The sequence below is a fragment of the Schistocerca nitens genome, chromosome 9, assembly GCF_023898315.1.
Source record: "Schistocerca nitens isolate TAMUIC-IGC-003100 chromosome 9, iqSchNite1.1, whole genome shotgun sequence".
Taxonomy (NCBI): domain Eukaryota; kingdom Metazoa; phylum Arthropoda; class Insecta; order Orthoptera; family Acrididae; genus Schistocerca; species Schistocerca nitens.
In genome coordinates, this window is record NC_064622.1 from 144,165,319 (window position 1) to 144,189,874 (window position 24,556).

Here is a 24,556-nt window from a genome sequence, read left to right on the forward strand (position 1 = left end):
AAAAAGAAATTAATTTGTTAGTACTCTGTATGTACAGTTAAAATTACTCCTCTTTTAAAAATATTTGAAATTACGAAATTTCTGGTATACTTAAAATTCATATTACTAATGGCACAATTTAATGCTAATTATTAAATTTATTTCTGGACTGATTTACAAAATAATGATATATTTTAGCGAAGATTCTTCTTTGGTAAAGGAAGCATGTAAACTCTTTTGCTTTGTAAACTCTTTGGAATATTGTCAGTACATCAGAATGTTAGTAGTAGTGGGCATGCCTCTGATGGGATCAGACGTGTTTTTTGATTGTCTCAATAATGTAATTTCTGGCATGAACAAAGTGAAAATTGTAAAGTTGGTGTGATTTAGAAGAATGGGAAACAATAAAAAGATATTCATAGCAACAGGCAAATCTTCATCGGTTATCTCGTCTTCAGAAACCCAGAACGTTATAAAATTACAGCCTCAAGAAAGTGCCCTAGACAAAACACGAATTAGAGCCAACAACAACAATGAGATAATGAAGATAAGTAAAAACTTTTTCCTTTGTATATCTTACGCCTCTCAAAGCTTTCAAAATTTGTGCAAAGACAGAGAATTTTAATAGTGATGGTGGAAGGGTAAGATTACAGTGTGCAATTACATTAAATAGCTGGTGTTTATATCCTACTGCTAAATTTATACCCAAATGAGATCACACTGTTATTTATAATAAAACAGTCTTGTAGGAATAGAGGCCACTTACAATTAGCATAATCCTAGTGATGCAGCTAACAGGAATCGTTAATTCTTAATCTTGTAGAGACTGTTGATGATCACCTCACCACAATACAGAACCCCACACTCTAAGCCCTATATGAGGAAACGACAGATAATATTGCCCCCCCCCCCTTCCCCCCTCCTGAACCACTGTTGTGTCAGTCACAATTAAAAATAGGACTTATTTTATTATAAACAAATGCTACTGAGATCAATTCCAAGATCTTTGTCTGAATTGCTCCTGAACATATGTCTGCAAGACAACATGGAGCAAAAGTATGAAAAATAAGCCAGTAGACTCTGACAGAGACTTCTTCGCCACAAATGTGATCAAATGAGCTTCTTGATTAGTTTTTTTTCTATATTTTGAACTCAATTTCAACTTTTTTATTTACATGGACCTTGTGAAATTTTACACACAATGTTTTGTTTAATGCAGGTATCACAAACCGTGGCCCATATGCAGCTTATCATTGACCTGACGGCACCCTGAACACCACCACTTGTTGTTGTTGTAAATATTTTTCATTCTCAATGTTTAATGCAGATATCACAAATCATGGCCCATATGCAGCTTATCATTGACTTGATGGCACCCTGAACACCACCACTTGTTGTTGTAAATATTTTTCACTGAGAATGAAAAATATTTACAACAACAAGTGGTGGTGTTCAGGGTGCCATCAAGTCAATGATAAGCTGCATATGGGCCATGGTTTGTGATATCTGCATTAAACAAAACATTGTGTGTAAAATTTCACAAGGTCCATGTAAATAAAAAAAGTTGAAATTGAGTTCAAAATATAGAAAAAAAAGTAGAGGACAGCCTTTTGCAGAACAAATTCTTTTGAGAATATTTTGTCATAACTATATTTGTGAAATAAATGATGTGAACTTTTTTTTATGTTTGTGAGATTAAGGCTTAAGCTGTTTGAAGTGAACCATTTGCAGGCCTGTTCATTCATGTGCACTGAGTGTAATATGATTGAGATTAGGCCCTTGGTCGATACACTAGTATCACTTAAAAGTCACTGGAAAGTCTTTTATGTGGGTCAGGAACTTGAGATCATGGGACACTAAACCATATGGGACTCCATGTTTATGTTCCCCATATTGAGTTTGGATTAATATTTCTCTGGTACAGGTAGTCAATGCCAACCTCTGATTTCTGTTATAAATGTATGCCTATTCATGCAAAAAGGGAACTTAAAAAGATTTAATACTGGTTCAAACAATGAAAGGTCTTGTTTAAGACTACAAAACATGGAAGCAGAATGAGTTTGGTTGTTTAGCTCTAGCAGGACATCATTTATGAGGTCACATATTATTCCCCCCCCCCCCGCCCCCCCCCCTCCCTCCTTGTTAATGGCGAACTTAAAGGCAGTTAACAGTTATGCTGTGAACAATCGGTAGAAAACTTTCTCAAAAATGTGTGAAGGAACTGAGAGAAGCAAAATATGTCTGCAATTAGAGGTGATCTACTAATTTCCACTATTCTAGAAGGTCAGATTGTTTAAATTACTTAGAAAACATATCTTGAATCATTGACTGTCAATGATAGCTTGCAGGTAGTTTGACAATCTGAAAGCAATACTCTGCTAGAAACACCGTCTTACAGCCAGAAAAATTACTGGCTTTTAATGACAATGATTTTTGATATCACCCTATTATTAAAATTAATATCTATCAGTGGTGTTAACAGTGCTGCTAGTGTTAATCTTATTCACTTACAGACAGTTCTTTATTTTCTCAATATTTCTTGATGGTTTCAATGTTGGCTGCCAATGTCAGGAAGTAAACATTGAAATTGGTGGCTAGTAATTTCTGTGCTTCATTTGCCCGCCTTCCAACTTTTTTTCACTTTTATTATGAACTGTTTATTTTTTGTGCAGTACCATACATGCTTTTTTTTTCATGAGGGACTATAGGATTTTACAATACTTGCACTAATTGGGTTTCCAATTTGCTTTCTGAAATAGGTAGTGGTTTCCCTTCCTGGCACAAGTTACTTTACTTCAGTGTGTTATTCATCCAATTCTTACTATTATTTAATTACAACCTATTTTCTTTTAGAGAAAAACTGGAATCCAAGTGCAGGTGGTACATGTTTAAGAAACAGTTAAAATATTCATCAATACCGTCTACTTAGTAAACATAATTATTTCAGGATTGTGGTCTTTTTATGTACCTATGAAAATTATGAGTCAAAATTTGTTAAGGAATGTCTCCCTTTTTCAGCTGCATGTTTAGTTATTTGTGTGCTCCATGACTCATACTGGAGACAACTTGTTATTCGGTGTGGAAAATGTCAGTGGATTCAAATATTAATATTTTCAAGACAGCTCACACCACCGAGGTTTGAGGCCTTCTTGGCCTACTGGACAGTGCATGCCTGTATGGTGTCACAGACTCCTAATGATGCCAAGGTTCCTACGCTTGGCCCAACCTGCACATTAAAAGGGACATACTGGCCAGGACCTCAGTAGACCTTTCGCTGTCATTTAGGCTGGTTCGTCTGTGAGTTGCAGTGTCAAGTGAAGTGATCCAGCTCATCGAATATTCATCTTTATTACTCCAGCATTTGGATATTTTTCTGTTTGTTCTCCAAGGGAAGTTACTATTTAATTTATTTCATAAAATCAATTTCTCAGACATATCCAAGACTTTTATCAGAGATATCCTGGATCTTTCGATGAAATTGGGGAAAAGGGGGGGGGGGGGAGGGGGTGTCAAAATGTCTCTGGCTACGTTATTGTCATTTCGTGTCCATCTTTTCATTTTTATGGGTGTTTTCCAACACAAAACAAACGTGTTCTTTGGGCATGGTCTATCATCTGAACAAAAATTTGTCAAAAATTAAGAAAACCATTATTTCTCCCATTAGCTGACAAATGTCCACTAATGCGATTCCTCTTTCCTCTACAACTAAATAATAACTGTATACCAATTATTCTATAAATAATATTTTCCAGGGACAAAATTTAATGTTTTTCTTCTTTTGTGGTTTTTAGATGCCAAAGAGTCCACTTATCAAGCCATTTGGAAGTAGAAAGAGAAAAACCTACACTGTGGGCAAATACCTTAGCCACTTAGAATGTGGAAGACGGATGGACAGCGAGTTAGAATTTTTGTCAGATGAATCGAGTTTGGATGAGGATGAAGAGAAGTCTGCTAACTTTCAAGATGAACACCCGGTGCTACAAATGCACCCAGTGCTACAGAAGTACCATATGCTACATCTGTTGTAGCTATGGCAGGGCACAGCAATGCGGCTTCAGAACCCAACACAATTCCTCAACCCGATCAGCACCCCATGTCTCCCATTTTTCTTTCTGAAGACAAGTGGAGTGAGGAACCATCAGATAATATGGAGACAATACCTTTTACTGGTTCTCCAGGACTTTTGGAAATTCCCTCTCCTACTACACCAATATAATTTTCCTTCTGGTTATTTACTCAAAACTTCTTGCAACTAATAGTGGAAGAGACATATGATTTTGCCCTGGAAGTGTTTTCTTTGACAGTGAAAATGACCTTGGCGATATAACTTTTTGGAAAGAAACCACTATCAAAGAAATAAAAACCTTTCAATTGGTCAGTTGGAGGGGAAGGCTGAAGTGTCACTAATACATACAGAGGAAGTGCCACAAATTTAGGATGAGACTGTATGTGTGTTAGCTGATCTTAGTAGGTTTGCAAATAAACTCCACTTATGCAGTGGTGCTGAGGACCCTATAGTAGGAGGGAAGGATCACGCTTCAAAATAGGTATGGAAAATCACACAGATTAAAACAGTTTTCTTATGGACAACTATTATAATAGTGTTTGCCTCACCAATAAGAAGGGTAATCCTCAAGAAATTGTTGTGATAAAATTGGGAAAAAAATATGAGAGCCAGTTTCTCATTTCATCCAGTGAATTCGGAGGCACAATGGTGGACACTAGAACTTGCCGTGGATTCTCCATTGGGAAACCAAACACGATTGCTCAGCACAATAAATACATGAAAAGTGTTGACAGTAGTGATCAAATGCTGCTCACCCATAAACCCATTTGCTACAAGACACTGAGATAGCAACAAGAACACCCTGCAGCAAACAGACCAACCATGCAGATTCACCTTCCAGAGCAGATGAAAAACCCTTAAGGTGGAAGACCGCATCGTAGCAGGTGTAAAAACTGCATGGACAGCAAGAACAAAAGAGTGGACTCAATATATTTTTCCCATCAGTGTCCAGAACAACCAAGGTTTTGTCTTTCTCCCTATTTTAGGGATATCAGATGTGTGTTATTTTTTATTATTGAAACTTCAGGATAACAAAAACCAACAACATTCCATTAGAACTACTGATAGCCTTGGGAGAGCAGCCCTGACAAAACTCTACCATCTGGTGAGCAATATGTATGAGACAGCCGAAATAACCTCAGACTTCAAGAACAATATAATAATTCCAATCCCAAAAAAGCAGGTGTTGACAGGTGTGAAAATTACCGAACTATCAGTTTAATAAGTCACGGCTGCAAAATACTAATATGAATTCTTTACAGACGAATGGAAAAACTGGTAGAAGCTGACCTCGGGGAAGATCAGTTTGGATTCCGTAGAAATGTTGGAACATGTGAGGCAATACTGACCCTATGACTTACCTTGGAAAATAGATTAAGGAAAGGCAAACCTGCATTTCTAGCATTTGTAGACTTAGAGAAAGCTTTGACAATGTTGATTGGAATACTCTCTTCCAAATTCTGAAGGTGGCAGAGGTAACATACAGGGAGCAAAAGGCTATTTACAATTTGTACTGAAACCAGATAGCAGTTGTAAGGGTCGAAGGGCTTGAAAGGGAAGCAATGGTTGGGAAGGGAGTGAGACAGGGTTGTAGCCTATCCCCAATGTTATTCAATCTGTATATTGAGCAATCAGTAAAGGAAACAAAAGAAAAATTCGGAGTAGGAATTAAAAGCCATGGAGAAGAAATAAAAACTTTGAGGTTTGCCGATGACATTGTATTTCTGTCAGAGACAGCAAAGGACCTGGAAGAGCAGCTGAATGGAGTGCACAGTGTCTTGAGAGAGATATATATACATAAGATGAACATCAACAAAAGGAAAATGAGGATAATGGAATGTAGACAAACTAAATCAGGTGATGCTGAGGGAATTGGATTAGGAAATGAGACACTTAAAGTAGTAAATGAGTTTTGCTATTTGGGGAGCAAAATAACTGATGATAGTCGAAGCAGAGAGGACATAAAATGTAGACTGGCTGGCAATGGCAAGGAAAGTGTTTCTGAAGAAGAGAAATTTGTTGACATTGAGAATAGATTTAAGTGTCAGGAAGTCTTTTCTGAAAGTATTTGTATAGAATGTAGTCATGTATGGAAGTCAAGAGAATAGAAGCTTTTGAAATGTGGTGCTACAGAAGAATGTTGAAGATTAGATGGGTAGATCATGTAACTAATGAGGAGGTACTGAATAGAATTGGGGAGAAGAGGTCTTTGTTGCACAACTTGACTAGAAGAAGGAATTGGTTGGTAGGACACATTCTGAGGCATCAAAGAATCACCAATTTAGTATTGGAGGGAAGTGCTGAGGGTAAAAATTGTAGAGAGAGACCAAGAGATGAATACACTGAGCAGATACAGAAAGATGTAGGTTGCAGTAGGCGCTTTGAGATGAAGCAGCTTGCACAGAATAGAGTAGCATGGAGAGCTGCAACAAACCAGTCTCTGAACTGAAGACCACAACAACAACAACAACAACAACAACATAGTAAATAGATTTGTTCTATCTATTATTATTTGTCTCCAATTTTCTAAAACTCTTACATCTCAATCTGAACCCATAAAAAATATATATTTGTTTTGACATTTTTATAAAATATCTAAAAATGCCAATAAAAATTAATAAAGTTATAAACCAGATCAAAATATGATATATACCATTCAAAATATGAATGAAAATTGGGAAACAATGATTTTCAGTATAGACAGATGTTCCTGGCTGGTTGTTTCTCATGTGGGTTTGCCTACCAAAACATCACTGTTTATCCTGGTGGGCTGTGCACGCCACTGTGGCGCAACGTCAAAATTATATTGATATGGTGTTTTTTTTTTTTTTTTTTTTTTTTTTTTTTTTTTTTTTTTTTTTTTTTTTGGTAGTATAAACCATATTGTTGAGTTATTTAGGTTCGGTGGAAATAAATCACCAGTAGATCATCACGAACATCTTAAGCAATTTATCAGTGAAAAATGGCTAGGTGCTGATCACTTCATAATGAAATTGTTAATTGTATTACTCTACTTAGTAAATGTAACCCTACCACAGAGATATATTGCCTACTCAGAAACTCAGCTTATAAAAGAGCACATAAAAGTTTGGCTTACCTGAGACCAGCATCATAACCGACACCACGCAGCCTTTCCACATGTGTAACTGCCTCTTTGATATGTGGAAGACAATTGGTAACTATTACTGGTGACACACTGCTCAATGTTATCATGAGGCGTGTGAAAGGCTGGGTATTGAAGGCTAAGTGGTGCTGACAAATTCGTGCCACAATTGCAACAAACTGTGATCTGGAAGAGATAAAAGCACAGAAACTTTAATAAATTCCATTATTTTGAAATTACTATAATGTTTAATGTAACACTAATGAATCACTTGTTCGGGAGGAAACTGTATCCTATACATAGCAGCTAATATGCTAACTCACTAAACATGATCTGTTTTACAAACTTTTTATGTCATAGTTTAAAATGATTGTAGTGTTTGCGACAAGGTATCTGCAATGGAAGAAAACTGTGTGACTGATAAGAATACGGAGAAGTTGAAATATGTGGTATCAAGCAAAACGAACTGAATGAGCCTTTAATAGTGTTATTACATACACTTAGTCAGGAAAACTGAATTACATTTTTGTTTCTTAATAGTATATAATTGTACCAGAGCAGTTAAAGTAACTGAAATAAAAACAAGGAGAGGAAAACTTTTCAAGAGATCTTCAGAAATCTGGACAGAGAAAGAGAGAGAGATCAGAAACATATTGTGTTCAGAGAGTAAGTCCTATACAGTACATACATGAAAATGTATTTTGTGTGGCACATATTCTGTGTGACCTTAACAGACAAACAAAGAGCTGTTATTACTAAACTCTCTTCTTACTTCACGGCATTTGTCTCATTATGTGAAGAAAATGTTTTTGAATTACTTCCAAACTATTTTTCATACAAATTTATTTTAAAACCAGTGCACTCTGTTAAATATGAACATTCAGCTACACAATTCATAATTTACAATTATTTCACAAAACAGCAAGCAACATGGCTCTGACTATTTCTTCACACTTACTGTAACTCAGATGTATTCTGGAATACAGCTGATGTGACAATCACTCGTATAATATCTGCAGCTTGTTTCTTACAAGGATTTTTCTCTTCCACAAACATTGCAATTTCCAGAAGATTTGTAAGGGTGCGGCTGATAACTAGGTGAAGGACTGTATCGCTCAAGTTCTTTGTTTGGAGCAGGTCCATGACAAGAGATAGAGCCTAACAGACAAAAAATATACATTAAAATACATTACAAGAGTACTGAAATAAGAACTACAGTATTGTAAGATTCAGGAACAAAGGTGAGCAGAAGCCAGCAGTACAAGTACTATGTAAAGAAAATGACTGTACAGCTTGCAGGAACCTCTGTAAGACTCTTTGAATCCTTATAGTCAGTTCCCTATATATTTAGTCCTTAAGAGGTTTTGTTTCCAGCAGTAAAAATCAGCTTCAGTTTAAATGCAGTTTACGTAATCATTGTATAAGACACCATTTTCAAAGAGACTTTGCTTTCTTGTCTGTGGCTGAAAGTGGAGCTGGACAGACCCGTGCAGGAGCATTCAACATGCTCTTGTCTAATGTAAAGCAAGAAATTTGGCTCACAACCAGGAAAAATGAAAATTAAAAAGTTGCCACTCGTCCCACAAGTTATTTGAATATTTACAATCATGGATTGAAAAATTCTGGTGGCTTCACGGAAAGTAACGGTGTTTATTGTAAAGCTGCACTGAAAGCAATAATGTACTGACAATAAGACTCAAAATTTACTGATGTAGGTAAGTATTCTCTTTGAAAGATACTCCTGTAATCAAGTAAGTATCACACTGCCAAGTTAGGAGGCAGCAGCTTTTTTCATAATAGCAGCTGTCTTTTCCATTGTCTTTATTAAATTTAGCTGACATAAGTATGAACAAATTTATCAGAGTTATGATAGTTTACGGTTAATGCATCATACAATTTTTATTGCTGTGATTCGCCCCCCCCCCCCCACCCCTTTTTTTTATATATGTACACCATGAATCATTCCACAACTCTGAAGGTTTCCTGTTTGATGGGATCATCAGAACACACAGAATGTGTGCGGTAATTTGAAAAACTTGCTGCAATTTATTTCATTTTCTGAAACAAAGAGTTGTGAATAATACTAATGAGGTAAAAATAATAATTAGAGTAACTACTTATGTAATTAACAGTATTGTGGCAAAAAAATACATACCACTTGTGCATGCTGACTTGTGGGAGTGGCTCCTCTGACTTTGAGATGGACTTCAGCCACCAGGTCCAAAATAACTTCTGCTTCCTTACCCATAATGCTGTCTTCAACAAAGCATCCCAATAGTGGATGCTGCATCTGTGTAGCACTTGTTACTCTGGCAAAAACACCTCCAGAAGATGCTGAAACTGGGGGTGCCAGTCGTGGAACATACAGTAACACTATATCTCTCAGAGTGCGGTTCACATAAGGATCACCATTCTGGTACAAACGAGCTATGCCTCTTACAAATGCAGCAATTGTACGCCGCAAAGCATTAGCTACATTTGGATGCAGCTGTGACTCTGGTCTGTATACTGCATGAGGGAGCAGCAGATGGGAGACTAGCATAGGTAGGAGGCAATTGGGTGTTGACTGGAGAGAAAATAAAAAAAATAAAAAATGAAAAAAGGAAAAAAGAAGTTAAAATATTGTAAGAATAAAAAAAAATATGTTGTAATACATAACATGAACAGAACTGAAGAAAACATATCAAATGCCAAGAATAACATGTAATGGGACAGGTTTTGATTTTGATAACTGGAATAGCAATGTATTAATTATGTACTTTTCATTTAATGTGTTTGGCATACTGTTATATTGTAGGCATCACTTACTGTGACTATGGTAGAAACTGCAGCACAAAACACATCTACATTTGATATCATTGGATGGTAGACAAAAGTGTTTACTGAATGGAAATAAGACTGATTTTGCTAAAATAAACATTTGTGTGTTGCTATAATTGCTGTTGTGGTCTTCAGTCCAAAGACTAGTTTGATACAAGCCTCTTCGAATAACTACATCAATTTGAACCTTCTTACTGTATTCATTATTCATCCTTTGGTCCCTCTCTACAATTTTTATCCCAAAAACTTACGTCCATTCTTTTAGTCAAGTTGTATCATAAATTTCGTTTTTACCTAAGTCAATTCAGTACCTCCTCATTAGTTATTTGCTCATCAAATCTTCAGCACTCTTTTGTAGTGCCACAGTTCAAAAACTTCTTTTCTGAACTGCTAATAAGTCCTTGTTTCACTTCCATAGAAGATCACACTCCAAACAAATACGTTTGGAATAGACTTCCTAACACTTAAATTTACATTAAATGTAAACAAATTCTCCTTTCACAAAAATACTTTTTATGCTAGCCAGTCTGTATTTGATATATCAGTTATTGTACTGCCCAAATGGCAAAATCCATTTACTACTTTTAGTGGCTCATTTCCTAATTTAATTCCTTCTGCAGCCCATGATTTAATTCGACTACATTCCATTACCCTTATTTTACTTTTGTTGATGTTCACCTTATAATCTCTTTTCAAGACACTAGCAATTCCATTCAACTGCTCTTCGAACTCCTTACCTGTCTCTGACAGAATTATAATTATCAGAAAACCACAAAGTTTTTATTTATTCTTCCTCAACTTTAACGATGTAGGAAAAGATAGAGTGGTATTTACCATAAAGGAGGCACATTAAGTTGCAGACAGGCACAATTAAAAGACATTAAATGTAGCTTTTGGCCACAGTTTTCATTAGTAAAGACACACACACACACACACACACACACACACACACACACACACACACACAAAAGCACGCACGCCTCACACACATACGACCACCAACTCCAGCATCTTGCACCAGAATTCCAAAAGTGTTCTGGCCCCAGATGCTGGTGTGAGGTGTGTGTGTGTGTGTGTGTGTGTGTGTGTGTGTGTGTGTGTGTATTCACTGACGAAGACTGTGGCCGAAAGCTACATGTGAGTGTCTTTTAATCATGTCTGTCTGCAACTTGACGTGTCTTCTTTACGGTAAGTAGCAATCTACCTTTTCCTACATTGTTGATATTCCTACCTCAAATTTCCATTGTTTGACTTCCTGAACTTTAGTTTCATTTCAAAATTTCTCCTTGATTTTCTTCACAGCTTACTCAACCTACAGATTGAATAACATTGGTGATACGCTACAACCCTGTCTCACTCCCTTCTCAACCGCTGCTTCCTTTTCATGCTCTTCAACCCTTATACCTGCTGTTTGGTCTTTGTAGAAGTTGTAAACAGTCCCTGCATTTTATTCCTCCTACCTTCAGAATTTCATAGAGTGTATTCCAGTCAACATTCTCTGAACTTATGATATGGTAATATTCATATCTTTTAGCATCTGGCTCCTTTGGAATTGGAATTAGATTCGTTTTGAAATGTGAGGGTACTTCGGCTATCACATATTTCTTGCACACCGTGTGGAATAGTTTTGTTGTGGCTGGCTCTCCCAAGGACCTCAATAATTTTGACAGGATGTGATCTACTTCAGGAGCACTGTTTCAACTTAGGTCTTTCAGTGCTAAGTCAAATTCTTCTCACAGAATTGTATCTTCCAACTTCCTCTTCCCTTTGTCTACCATTATTTTTACGTTCATCTCCCTTCTATAGTCCTTTTACATATTCCTCCCACCTTCCAGCTTTCTCTTCTTTGCTTAGTGCTGGCTTGCGATTTGAGCTCTTGGTATTCATACATCTGCTTCACTTTTCTCCAAAGGTCTCTTTAATCTTCCTATAGTTGGCATCTAACTTTCCTGTAGATATGCATGCTTTTATATCCTTAGATTTCTCCTCCAGCCACTTTTGCATTGTCATTTTGCACTTCCTCTCACCTCATTTTTATCCGCTTATATTCCTTTTTGTCTCCTTTATCTGCTGTATTTTTGTATATTCTCCTTTCTCTGGTTAGATTCAATTTTTTATGTGTTATACAAGGACTTCTACTGGGCTTTGTCATTTTGCATATTTGATTCTCTGCTGTCTTTCCTATTCATTTCTCTAGGTTACCCATTCATGTTATATTAAGTTTCTTACCCCTGTTTCAGTCGATCACTGTCTAATGTTCCCTCTTATCTCTTATCATCATCATCATCTGGTATTTTCAATTTATCTAGGTCCCATGTTCTTAATTTCCTACATTTTGCAAATTCTTCAGTTGTAATGTGCAGTTGATAACTAATAAATTGTGAATCCATATCTGCCCCTGAAAATGTTGTGCAGATTAAAATCTGGTTTTGAAATCTCTGCCTTAGTGTTATCTAATCTATTTGAAATCTCCCTGTGTCTCCAGGTCTCTTCCATGTAAACAACTTTCTTTAACAATTTTGGTATTAGCGATGATTAAATTACTCCCTGTGTAAAATTTAACCAGGTGGTTTCCTCTTTCATTCCTTCCCCCAGTCCACATTTTCCAACTATTTCTTTCTCTTCTTCTTCCTACCCCCAAATTCCCACTACTCATCGTAATTACATTTCTGTTTCCCTTGACCATCTGAATAATTTCCTTTAATTCATTCCACATTCTTTCAACATCTTCATCATCATTGACACAGATCAAAATAGCAATGCAACATCACTCTTATTCTAAGGAATTAGCCACTGTGGTACCATGTGGCAGCAATGAAGCCAAGCGGTTCAAATAATTGTGCAAAAGCACTACAGCATAGCAATTTAAATTCAGGTATGCTTTCTTTCAAAATTATAGAACTGTATGTTAATGGAGAGAACTGAAAGCACAGTCATCATTGGCTGTTATGTTAAATGTCCAATTCCATAGAGTGGGACACATCAGTAAACTGGAGCAGCACAGCTGATAGTAATGTATCAAAGGAAAATTCAAAAGATAAAACTAATACTTGTGAGACACACTACTTGCCTGCAGGAGGTGAAATGTTTAGTGCTACTGACAGACAAAATTAAAAGTAAAAATGATGACATACCCTTGCTTTCAGAACTATTATACCCGGGTCGCTGAAACATGTCACTTCAAGGTCACTCCCCAAGCGCCGTAGAGTTGGTAGTATAAATAACAAACAAGTGAGGAATGGGAGGCGCCGCATCTTCTGAACCAATAACAGCACCGAACAAAAGCCGGTTCCGGGGTCGACGCTACCATATTGCCGGCTTCCATGTAAACTTTGTATGTTACAGTTTCTGTTTGTTAAATAATGTCACTGAAAAGATGTCGTTCACCAAGCGACAATCCGTTGCACCGTGGAGTGCCATTAAATAGTCAGGCTTTGGAATTGCTGCGGAGGACGTGTGAGTTTTACAAGCAAGAAAAAGAATTTGTTTCTGTTCATGGACAAGCGTCAATTCCTGCTGATAAAGTTTTAGAGCGTACCTTGAAAACTCTAGGACTCAGTGAACAGAAAGTTATAAGGAAAGGGGTGCTACTTCAAGACTTACAAGACAGTGCCGTAAACAGTGTAGAAGAAAGCCCATGTGGAAGAAACGGTGAGTTTTTAAGTACTCCGGGCAAGAAAGAAAAGCAGCCTCGTCCTGTTACAGATATTGCTTCTTTCCAATCCGATGCAATTCATCGGCACATATACGGATACTATAAAAGGAAAGAATATCCCACAATAGCGAAGTTGCTAATTTCTTTAAAAGAAAGTGAACTTTTCTCAGGGGAGTAAACGTCACTTAATATGATATTAAAAAGTATGCTTCCGTTTTAAAAAGTTAGATGGACGAAAACTGTTTCCGTTTTAAAAAGTTAGATGGACGAAAACTGTTACTAGAAAAAGCTCATGTCGTTGCAGCTTGTACCATTTTCTTATACAAAATTGTAGGAAAGGACATACACTCAATCATATGGTTAGACAAAACCTGGGTCAACGCTGGAGAATCATTTGAGAAATGCTGGACAGACGAGACTCCGAATAGCAGTGGTCATCAGCCAACAGGAAAAGGATCCTCTTTAATTGTGGCCCATGCTGGATCTTCAAACGGCTTTGTGCCTGAAGGACTTTTAGTTTTTCAAAAAAAAAAAAAAAAAGTGACTTTCATGAGGATATGGACCACCTATGGTTTCTACAGTGGTTTAAAAATTTGTGGTCCAGTTTAGTGTTCTGACAGTTTTTGTGATGGACAATGCACCGAAACATTTCATGATTTTAGATAAAACTCCCACCACTAGTGACCATAAAGAAACTATGGTGCTGTGTTTGCAGGCGAGAGACATTACCGCGGACATGAGCATGACAAAGCTGCTCTTATACTCGCTCATGAAACAAAATAAGCCTGTGACGCCTAAATACATTGTAGATGAAATTGCAAGTGAACAGGGTCACTTGGTAATTAGGCTACTGCCTTATCACTGTCATTTTAATCCAATTGAATTGGTTTGGAGTGAAGTCAAGGTGTACATTGCAAGTTACAACAAGACTTTTACTATAACAGAAGTGGAAAGACTGCTACGTGAAGGTCTTGCTACTGTAGATGCTGCATCATGGAGGAAAAAAGTAGACCATGCTGCTAAACTAATAAGAGAAGCACAGGCAATAGATGGCATTATAAATGAAAATGAACAATTAATGATTTCTCTTGATGATGATGATAATGAAGACAACGTTTTTGGCGCCGATTCCGATGACAGTGAAGGAGAACTGGATGGAATTGTGCCATTGACATCGTAAATTGGTGAATGTAAATGTATACAGAATTAATTCTTTTTCTCTCTGCAATCGTGTAGGCTATGCATGTTTTGCTTTATTTCTTTCTATGAGTGTGGATAGCGTGTTATTTGGTATGCTTAGATTACATTATTATATGAAGTTTTACATGCAGCTATTACTGTAACAATTTGGAACAACTTTTTGTAGATATTGTCATTAACTTCGGGTGTTTTTATTTCCCGGTTTAATATACTATCGAATGCTTAGTCTCCTTCGTCGTTCTCTCTATTGTTAGAAAAACGTACTTTGTTGCACTTACGTATAAACGTTGATTGTAGCTTACATTTACAAAACGTACTTTGGAGCTGTGGGCGTGTGTGGTGGCAGCTGTTGCAACCTCGCAGTCGCAGTGTAGCCAACCACACGCGAGCTGTCAAGTGACATGTTTCACTGGCCCGGGTATAGTTTCTTCCTTGGAAAGGAGAGAGGAATGGTTTGGCAAGTGTAAAAGGGAGGGCAGATCACTCAGACTCCGGGATAAGAGGCACCTGGCTGTTATGAAGATGAGGGCACTAACCATAATTTACTTGCATTAAGTTCAGTGTAAATACGAACTAATTGTGATAACTTCTCAGATCTCTCAACTGGCTTCTAACAGCTCATTAAATTTGAATACAGAATTTGCAACTGAATTACCATTTAAGTATCTACAGCCTGATTCCTCCCCCCCCCCCCCCTTCAAGATTTGAAATGTTTGTGTTGTGTTGAGTGTAATGTCATAGCAAATTATGTACATTTACAGTACTCACTCTCAGGTACAAGAGACCCCCACAGTGCAGAACAAGACTGGCTGATACTTTGTAGAGCCTTAAAAGAGCTGCACCAGATATGATAGCTGGGTTTTTTAACACTGCTGCAGAACACTTCTCAATAGGTGCCAAGTAGCGGTTACACCTGTGAACCAGAAAATTTCTGAATTAATATTCTGCAGTATTTAGATCAAAAAATTGGAGAGACAATCATAGTATTGAACAGATAAACAATATGGGGATACATAAAGAATTAAGAGTGGCAAAAGTTACAGGTGAGGTAACAACAAAAACTTTCGTTATAACAGAAATCTTATAGCTGATTTCATGCTATCCTACAAGTCTCGTGATTCAATGACAAAGATTGCAGCTCTGTACGCCTTGATAAACTGTGATATATATTCTCTGCATTGATATGTTTTCATCTCAACTGCTTCCCCTGGTGTGAATCCATGAAAGCATCAAGTATTTTACAGAAGATTTCTGAATGATAAAAAAGTTTAAATTATATTACACTGAGATGCACCATGGCCATGGAATACAGAGAAAAATGATGCATTTGAACAAATAATATCAAGCTTACATAAGGCCAAATTTATGCACCATCTGCATTTGTCAGCAGACTTTTACCTGGATAGTAACAAAGTAGCAGCAAATAAGAGACGGAAGCAGATCTCCATCAGCTACGTAAAGTTAATGGAACTGTTAAACCTCTTAAAATAGCCTTCAAAGTCATTTGTCAGTGGTGTGGGAAAGGAAATATACCACAGCTGAGAGAAATTTAGATATTATTTGCTGGGTAAATGTACAATCTCCATGACAGACTACAACACTGTACTCTCTTGACTCACTAGAAATTAATGTGCAAGTGGCTGAATAGATGGACCCCCACATTAAAGGAATTCAATTTTAAAATTAAATACATCCTGGCAGGAACAATTTAATGCCTGATACTTTAATGTGACTGTCAGAAGGCACAGAATTTTTCAATGAAGCAACCAAATGAGGTTCAAGATACTCTGTGTAAGCATGCGGTGTGAGATTGTTTACTTGTCCACCCATTTGTTTCATGTTCTTTCACTATTTGTTTGATGTAAGAAAGGTAGCCATAAAAGTTTTAATTGTCATGTCAAAAGAATAAAAGTTATGAAATTAGTTTTTGCTTGTTTGTCTGCAACATTTTTAGTTTGTACCAGGACTGTGGACATGTATCTGCAAACAAACACAAAATTAGTTACCTAACTTTAGTATCCAGTCATGTGGGCGTTGCATGCAAGAAGGGAGATGTGCCCAGGCAATCAAGAACAATAGAACTTTATCACTGACATAAAGAATAATGCTAATGTTACAGTCAAAACAGAACAACTTCTGAATGAATGCAACTGAAAGATCACCCTGATCTAACGAGAAATGTATGCTCAACAACAGTTCTTGAATGTAAAGTTTGAGTACCCAGTCTGTCACTGTAAGAAAACACTTCTGCAGGCAAAGTCTGCATCTGTTACACTACCAACATCTTGGTTCCACCTGTCATGCACTGTGGTTTGACAAATGACACTCGATGAAAGTCAATGTTGATACAGTGAACTGGAGTTGGAACTCGCATAATCGTGGACTGACTGGAGGACTGCTGGGCAGCACCTCATAAAGTCAGCCAGTGGAGGGATACGGGGAAATCAAGCTTGTATCATGTGGCCCAGACAGGTGAGCTAGTGTTGGTAACAGTGGCACTGCTGCACTCCCAAATACTGCAGCGGATGTTTTAGACAATATGAGCTGCAGTTGAGTAGCAGGCACATTACAGGGTGGTTTGCTGTATGGCTGGTGGATGGATTGTAAGGTGCCAGTCATCGATACTACATCCCTCTTTGCTATGGAGATGGTGAAGCCATCTCGCTGTGTAGTTGGTAGCTGTGACGTAGGCAACAGCTGAGGATGCACCAGTAATCTTTTCTTCTCCCTCTTCTGAGGCAATAACTAAAACAGTATGACTACTACTCATACAAGTTAAAATGACAGTAGTAACAAATTACAAACTGCTGTATTCTTTTTTTAAAACGTGTGTTTGTTTTTCTTGATTTTCAACTTTTAATATTCTCATTTAATTTTCTGTACATATTGTAGCTTACTCGTCTGTATCCACACTTTATCCCCATTCTCTTTGGAATTGCAATATCTTATTACATTTTACCCTTTCAAAAGCTTACTCTTGGTATACAGACATCAACTGCCTTTTTAAAATACGTCTACTCATCAAGTGGTGGCAGAACACACATATAATAGGTATTAAAGTTTGCAAGATTTTGGAGCCAGTATCTCCTTCTTCTGGCAGAAGCGTTGAATGTGAAGGAAGAGGCTTGAAAGAAAGGGACTTATGAGGTTTAGGAAAATGGGTGGAGATCAGAAAAGTCACGCCCAGAACAGAGGGTCAGGAGAGACTTACTGGATGGGATGAGAATAAAAGACATTACACATTCAAAAGTTGATTACTTTCATTGATTTTTAAAACTTATATTTTTTAAATTGTTCTTTCTTTTTCAGCATAACAATGCTTCTTGGAAAAAATAGTATTGTGTCTACGTATACATGAATTTTGGACGTAGTGTTGTATAACTTTTCATTTCCTCTGTCTCCAGTGATAACAATGGGTTTGAAGTTATCTTACTGATTCCTTAGGACTGCTCCCTAGTCATGACTTACCTTTATAACTGTATAATTTTTTTGTCAAATTCATTGGATACTATATAACAGTGGGTGGAGACAAAATGTATTTGTCAGTCTTGAACATTGTCTTCACACTCATGTTCATAAATTGGGTAACAGATGAAATAAACTGGAAACTGAAGGGAACACACCAAATGAATGACATTGGAGAACTATGGTAAGACTTTCTATGCCTTGTGAATAATTCCAGAGCAACAAAGTCAATAACAGAAAACAGATTTTTTTTATGAACTGTACTCTTCTGACCATTCAAAGAATCAAACAACAAGCAGCCACATTAAAGCATGGATGAGAAATGGCTCTGTCTCTAAAGAACCTCTGTTTCTGATAGACACAATTTTTATAACAAAAAATAACACATGAATGACACAAAAATACAATAGTGCATATTACTCTGAATTCTTACTGTTCACACAATGACAGTGTTTGTACATGTATAAAGCTGGGTATGGGAAACAAGTGAAAATGAGTGGATACTGTTACCTTTCTCTCATGCTGCTTTTCTCTGCTACTGTGGTTGTTTGCTCATATGCCCGTCCTAGTATCATGATAAATGAGTATAATGGTTCTTCACCAAGCAAACCTAATGTCCCTCCACTAGCTGCACAGAGAGTAGACACTTCTGGTAACTGGGCGACTACTGTTGTTAGGTTGTGCAGCTCCTCTGAATGTTCTTCTGATGAAAGCAGAGAGCATCTGTCAAAATACACAAAACCAGTACAAAAAAGGCTAAGAAAACTATACATTACAATTACGGTTTAATCTGTGACTGATTTTTGGATTGTTTTCTGCCACTTATCACTTCTTTCACCTCTGGCAACAATTTTGCAAAACTTGGTTCAGAGTTCATTTTCATCTTTATGTCCCCTACAAATGGCTGGGTAAGTGTGTGTGTGTGTGTGTGTGTGTGTGTGTGTGTGTGTGTGCGCGCAAGTATTCAAGAAGAACTGTCAAAAATGCCCACTCCACTCACAGATGTCTTTAAATCATCACAAACGACTGTTTCTTGATGATTATTTTTTTTTATAACATACAGAAATTAAAAGTTATTATTGTTGGTGCTCTTATATGCTAAATGCAGTACATCTTGATAAGTGAAATTTAAGTAGTCAAGAACAAAGTATTTGTGTACATCTTGGAAACATTTCCAAAGAAATGATCTTTGGTAATTTTCAAATGCCAAGTTTCTTTTTTTTTCAACAGGTGAATTACAACATCTTAAATAAGAATAGTTATTAATATCTTACTTTCACTCAAGTGATTCTGGTGCTTCAATAGCTTGATAGATACACAATGAAGAAATTGTATGTTATCAGATACTTGACTCTGTAGAAACATGAGGTTCACCCTTTTATGAGTCTGGTTTCATTACTATGTAAGTGGAACTTAATGACAACTAGTTCTTTCAAAAAGCACCAATTCTTTTTTGTATATCACATGACAGAATCACTCATGGTAACATATTTTACTGAAGTAATGCTACTATCTATGTCAGGTTGCATTACTACAGAGAGGCATATCATCAGTATGATACCACCAAGCAGCTGGTTGCCAGTGCTGGAACATATAATACATTACATTTTACTGGACATAAAAAACATGTTAAGTTCAAGATTAATGAGCTGGAAGAGTAACATTTTGTTTCATTAAACTACCATGGAATGATGCAGCACTACTATTATTATGGCACTAACTTGAAGTTTGTCCCTTGTGTCACTCATAATCGTACACCACTTTTTCTTGTCAGTGTAGTCTCCCTCATATAATCACAGCCTTTTAATGCCTTTCCTAATGTTATCGAATCCTCTTTGTGTTGTTCTTATCTCAGCCACATCCCCTTTCAGCATTTCTCATGCAATTTTTCCATCACTTCACATTACATGCCTATATCAAGTTACCAGTATTTGTTTAACTTAGTATACTATGTGAAGTGATCTGCTCAGTTTCTGCAGTTCTCTGCTTTTGATGACTGGCTTTCATAGGTAATAAGCTTCCTCCCCATTTTTTGGGCGATTGTTCACTCCTGGCTTAATTTAGAAATCACTTTTTGGATTACAGTTTCATATATTTTGATCTTACCTGTCCTTTTAAAGAAGTTTACAGTCAGTAATTGTCCAAGTGCAAAATGGGTTTGTTGTCTGCTTCAATCATGGTTAATTTTTAGCCTCTATTAGGTTTATAAAACATGAACAGATCACTGAGGTACTTGAAAAAGGAGGAAAGACTAAGATTTAATACGTCTATAATGGGCAAACAGGGATCTGAATCATTGTTATCCCAATATTCACCTACTACGTTTCCTTCTCTTCCTTTTCCTTCAATCAAGTTCCAGTCACCCATGACTATTAAATTTTCATCTACCTTCACTGTCCGAATAATTTCTTTTATCTCATCATACATTTCATCAATCTCTTCATCATCTGTGGAGCTAGTTGACACGTAAAATTGTACTACTGTGGTAGGCATGGGGTTCGTATCTATCTTGGCCGCAATAATGTGTTCACTATGCTGTTTGTAGTAGCTTACCCGCATTCCTATTTTCCTATTCATTATTAAACCTACTCCTGCATTACCCCTATTTGATCCTGTATTTATAACCCTGTATTTACCTGACCAGAAGTCTCGTTTCTCCTGCCACCGAACTTCACTAATTCCCACTATATCTAACTTTAACCTATGCATTTCCCTTTTTAAATTTTCTAACCTACCTGCCCAATTAAGGAATCTGACATTCCACGCTCCGATCTGTAGAACGCCAGTTTTCTTTCTCCTGATAACGTCTTACTGAGTAGTCCCCGCCCGAAGATCCGAATGGGGGACTATTTTACCTCCGGAATATTTTACCCAAGAGGACGCCATCATCATTTAACCATACAGTAAAGCTGAATTGCCCTCGGGAAAAATTACGGCTGTAGTTTCCCCTTGCTTTCGGCCGTTCACAGTACCAGCACAGCAAGGCCGTTTTGGTTAGTGTTACAAGGCTAGATCAGTCAATCATCCAGATTGTTGCCCCCTGCAACTACTGAAAAGGCTGCTGCCCCTCTTCAGCAACCACACGTTTGTCTGGCCTCTCAACTGATACCCCTCCATTGTGGTTACACCTGTATCGGTGAGGCACGCAAGCCTACTGAATGTCATATATGCCAAAAGAACAGAGTCGACAAAATAGTTGATGGTAACTACAAATACCTCCAGTGCCACACCTCTTGTAAACCTGGTAAATGCAAAGAATCAACTTCAGTAATTCAAGAGTAAAACATGGATGATCAACTAAGAGAAATACATAATATGTCTATATGAGTGCACTTTTCTGCTATTTCCAACTGCAGAACTTGTCTACATATAGGCAACATTGGGGAAGCACACAATCGAGCCAATCTTTTATGAACTATGAAGGATGGTAAAGCTTCTGTAATTGTTTGTGCAATCTTAAGATTACACCAAAATCAAAATTAACCATTAAGGCATAAGGGACCATTTTCATTCAATGGAGCATTTTTTCTGGTAAGTGTTGACCCTCTTATTTGATAATGCTGCAAATCGCATGGCTGCAAATGTTTAATATCAATTTGATAAACCTGAAGATGAAACAGTATATCTTTTCTGGCCTCCAGATTTGAATATTATCAAACAACTATTTGCACTGGAAACACAATTGTTGTACCTTAAAAGCTACCGAAACTGTTCTACATTCTAAAAGAATTTCTATGAATATACAAAAGTCGCATGATTTTCAGTTTAGTGTTCAGTTGTTACATTGCTACATTTGCTTATTTTACAGTATCATTGTATTTACTCACTGCTTTGTGCTCCGAGTTAATAAAGTGTGTATTATGTCAGGACTTCAGAAATTAAATTACATATGTTGTCACATGCTGCAACTACTGCACAAGAGTAGCACATTGTCAGAAGAAGTTACATGTTATCAATATACCCATTACTCTTCTTTGGTATTGGATCAGTCTGCTTGCAAGAAATTGTATTAAATCTCATGGAGTATCATTCAAGATGTATATTCACTAATTATCAGAATGATTCATGTAGTTCTACATGCTGAAGGTGGCCCTATACATGTTAGGTGGCTGATTTTATTATTCTGACCGGTTTCTGTATATGCTATCAGTATTTATGAAGGGTGAAATTCACTGTCATACAAACCTACCACGTATCTGAGAGCAAGTCAACAGAAAACATGCATTCATATCCAAGCAAAGTGTAATATGGTTCACTTCTGTCTTCACTGATATTTAGAGAGGAATGGTGGTAATTACATTTCAGAATAAAGTAAGAAAAAGCAAGGTACAACTTACTTGATCCATGCCTGCACTAATACAGTTTGGTAAGAAGGGAGTTGTTCAGCAAGCACATCAAGCACTCTCTGTTCTTGAAGTATGTGGCAGAGGAATCTCCGTATGAGACACACATTGCCCCACAAATGAGCATCAGACCCAATGAGAGAACATAGCAGTGTCTGCAATTGTGGTAATGGCTGGGAGCCAGGAAGTGTGATGTTTTGCTGTGGCAACAGAAATTTTAGAGTGAAACACTTCTCAAATTTTTGTTACAAATGTTTCTCATCAAATATAATGACAAAAATATTAATTTGCAATAAGCTAATGTTTGTGAAAATTGCAGCATCAAGGAGGATACACTTGACTGAAATGATCCATTTACCACAAATTAGGTACATGATTTTACACAAATGGCCCGGTTAACCAACTGTCACACAATCTCTCACTTTAATTTTCACTACTGTGTAGAGTCCTGTGTGTTCCACTTTAAACATTTTGGCAAACAATCAGTCCAGCCAGATATATATTCCTGAGGAATCTCCTTCCATGTAGTTTAAATGTGAGAGACAGAGTACCAATAGTAGTTACTGGGTGACGACAAATAACAAGTTGCTGACAAACTATAATCCAGACATGTTTAATGGGTGACAGATCAGGTCTTTTCAGAGTAAAGTGTACACGTTCCTTGCCACATGTGGCTGGACATCATCCTGATGAAATCTGGCATATTTACTTGTCAGGAAAGAGGGGTGGGGGTGGATAAAGACTTTATACCCTGCTCTGTTGTAGCACTTGCTGTTCAATACATAGAAACAGAGTTAATATTTTGTATCCAAGGGTACTACAAACCATCACACTTTGGACGAGTACAGCATTCCACTCCAATACAGGCAGGCACCATGCTATAACCTCATAAGGGCACATTTGAAATTCAGCACACCAGTGACATCATTCATGTACACAGTTCAATCTGAAACATTTGTGGTTTCTTGACAATGGAAGCTGTTCTAATTGAACGTTTGCTGATATCAAGGTATGTATGCCACACAGTACTCGCTGTCAAACCACCAACACAAACAGTTCCACATCAGCTGTAATTCTGACACACTGAACAAATGCTGTGGATGAAGTAGTAAGATCCTATAGGTCATGCAGAAAAGATAGTGGTCATCCCATGCTGTTGTCACATTGCATGGTCCAGCACCTGATTGTCAACATGTACGATTTTCTCATATCCACTGATTCCAATATATTCATCACTATTGTATGTGCATTCCCTTGTATGAACCAGAAAAGCCATCATGCACTGAACCCACCTGGCCGTTTGGCCCATTTCTAAGTCACATTGCATGCTGTGCTCTTTAATTTGGCAAAATATAATGGCAGCTAGTTTCATGCTTCCAATTATTATGACGATTCTTCACTGAATGAGTGTAATGCTGACATTTCAGGTCACACATAAGAAACAAAGGATGGTTTTATGCCCTGTCAACAAGGGAACCATCAGAATTTAATTTATCCATATTAATGGTGGTTGAGATCTGTGGCTGTGGACTCAATTACTTGAAGAAATACTGCAACTGGCCGCTTGGAGCTGGAGCACAAGCTTGGATTGAGGAGTAGGGGGAATAAAACTGGCTGTACCCTCTCAAAGGAAGCATCTGGACATATTTAGGTTCATCATGGAACACCTATCTATAAAGATAGGAAATATACATCACTACAGTTATCTACTTGGCAAAAAGCAAATGTTTTTGTTGCACCCCACTCATACCACATACAAATCATACACTTTTATTTTTATTTTAGCAGATAGTATCGTCCAGCTTTACTCTTTATATTTTCCCTTCACTTTTATGCTGCCTCAGTTCTTCCCTCCACTCAGGATATCGTTCTGCAACATACATCTAAAACAAACAATGGAAAATCCAGGATGGAATGTAACAGTA

General features: G+C 37.2%; 1 protein-coding gene across 2 annotated transcripts in view; it reads right to left on the reverse strand.

The window, feature by feature from the left end:
• LOC126203610 (protein MMS22-like) overlaps window positions 1-24,556 on the reverse strand; it is a 140,950-nt gene that overhangs the window by 5,916 nt on the left and 110,478 nt on the right. For both annotated transcript variants that reach the window (XM_049937976.1, XM_049937977.1), the window contains 6 exons: window positions 22,626-22,831; window positions 18,799-19,011; window positions 15,592-15,736; window positions 9,304-9,714; window positions 8,107-8,306; window positions 7,143-7,334 (listed from right to left, as the gene is read on the reverse strand). In XM_049937976.1, coding sequence (XP_049793933.1) covers window positions 7,143-7,334; window positions 8,107-8,306; window positions 9,304-9,714; window positions 15,592-15,736; window positions 18,799-19,011; window positions 22,626-22,831 — 1,367 coding nt within the window. The remainder of the gene's footprint in view (window positions 1-7,142; window positions 7,335-8,106; window positions 8,307-9,303; window positions 9,715-15,591; window positions 15,737-18,798; window positions 19,012-22,625; window positions 22,832-24,556) is intronic.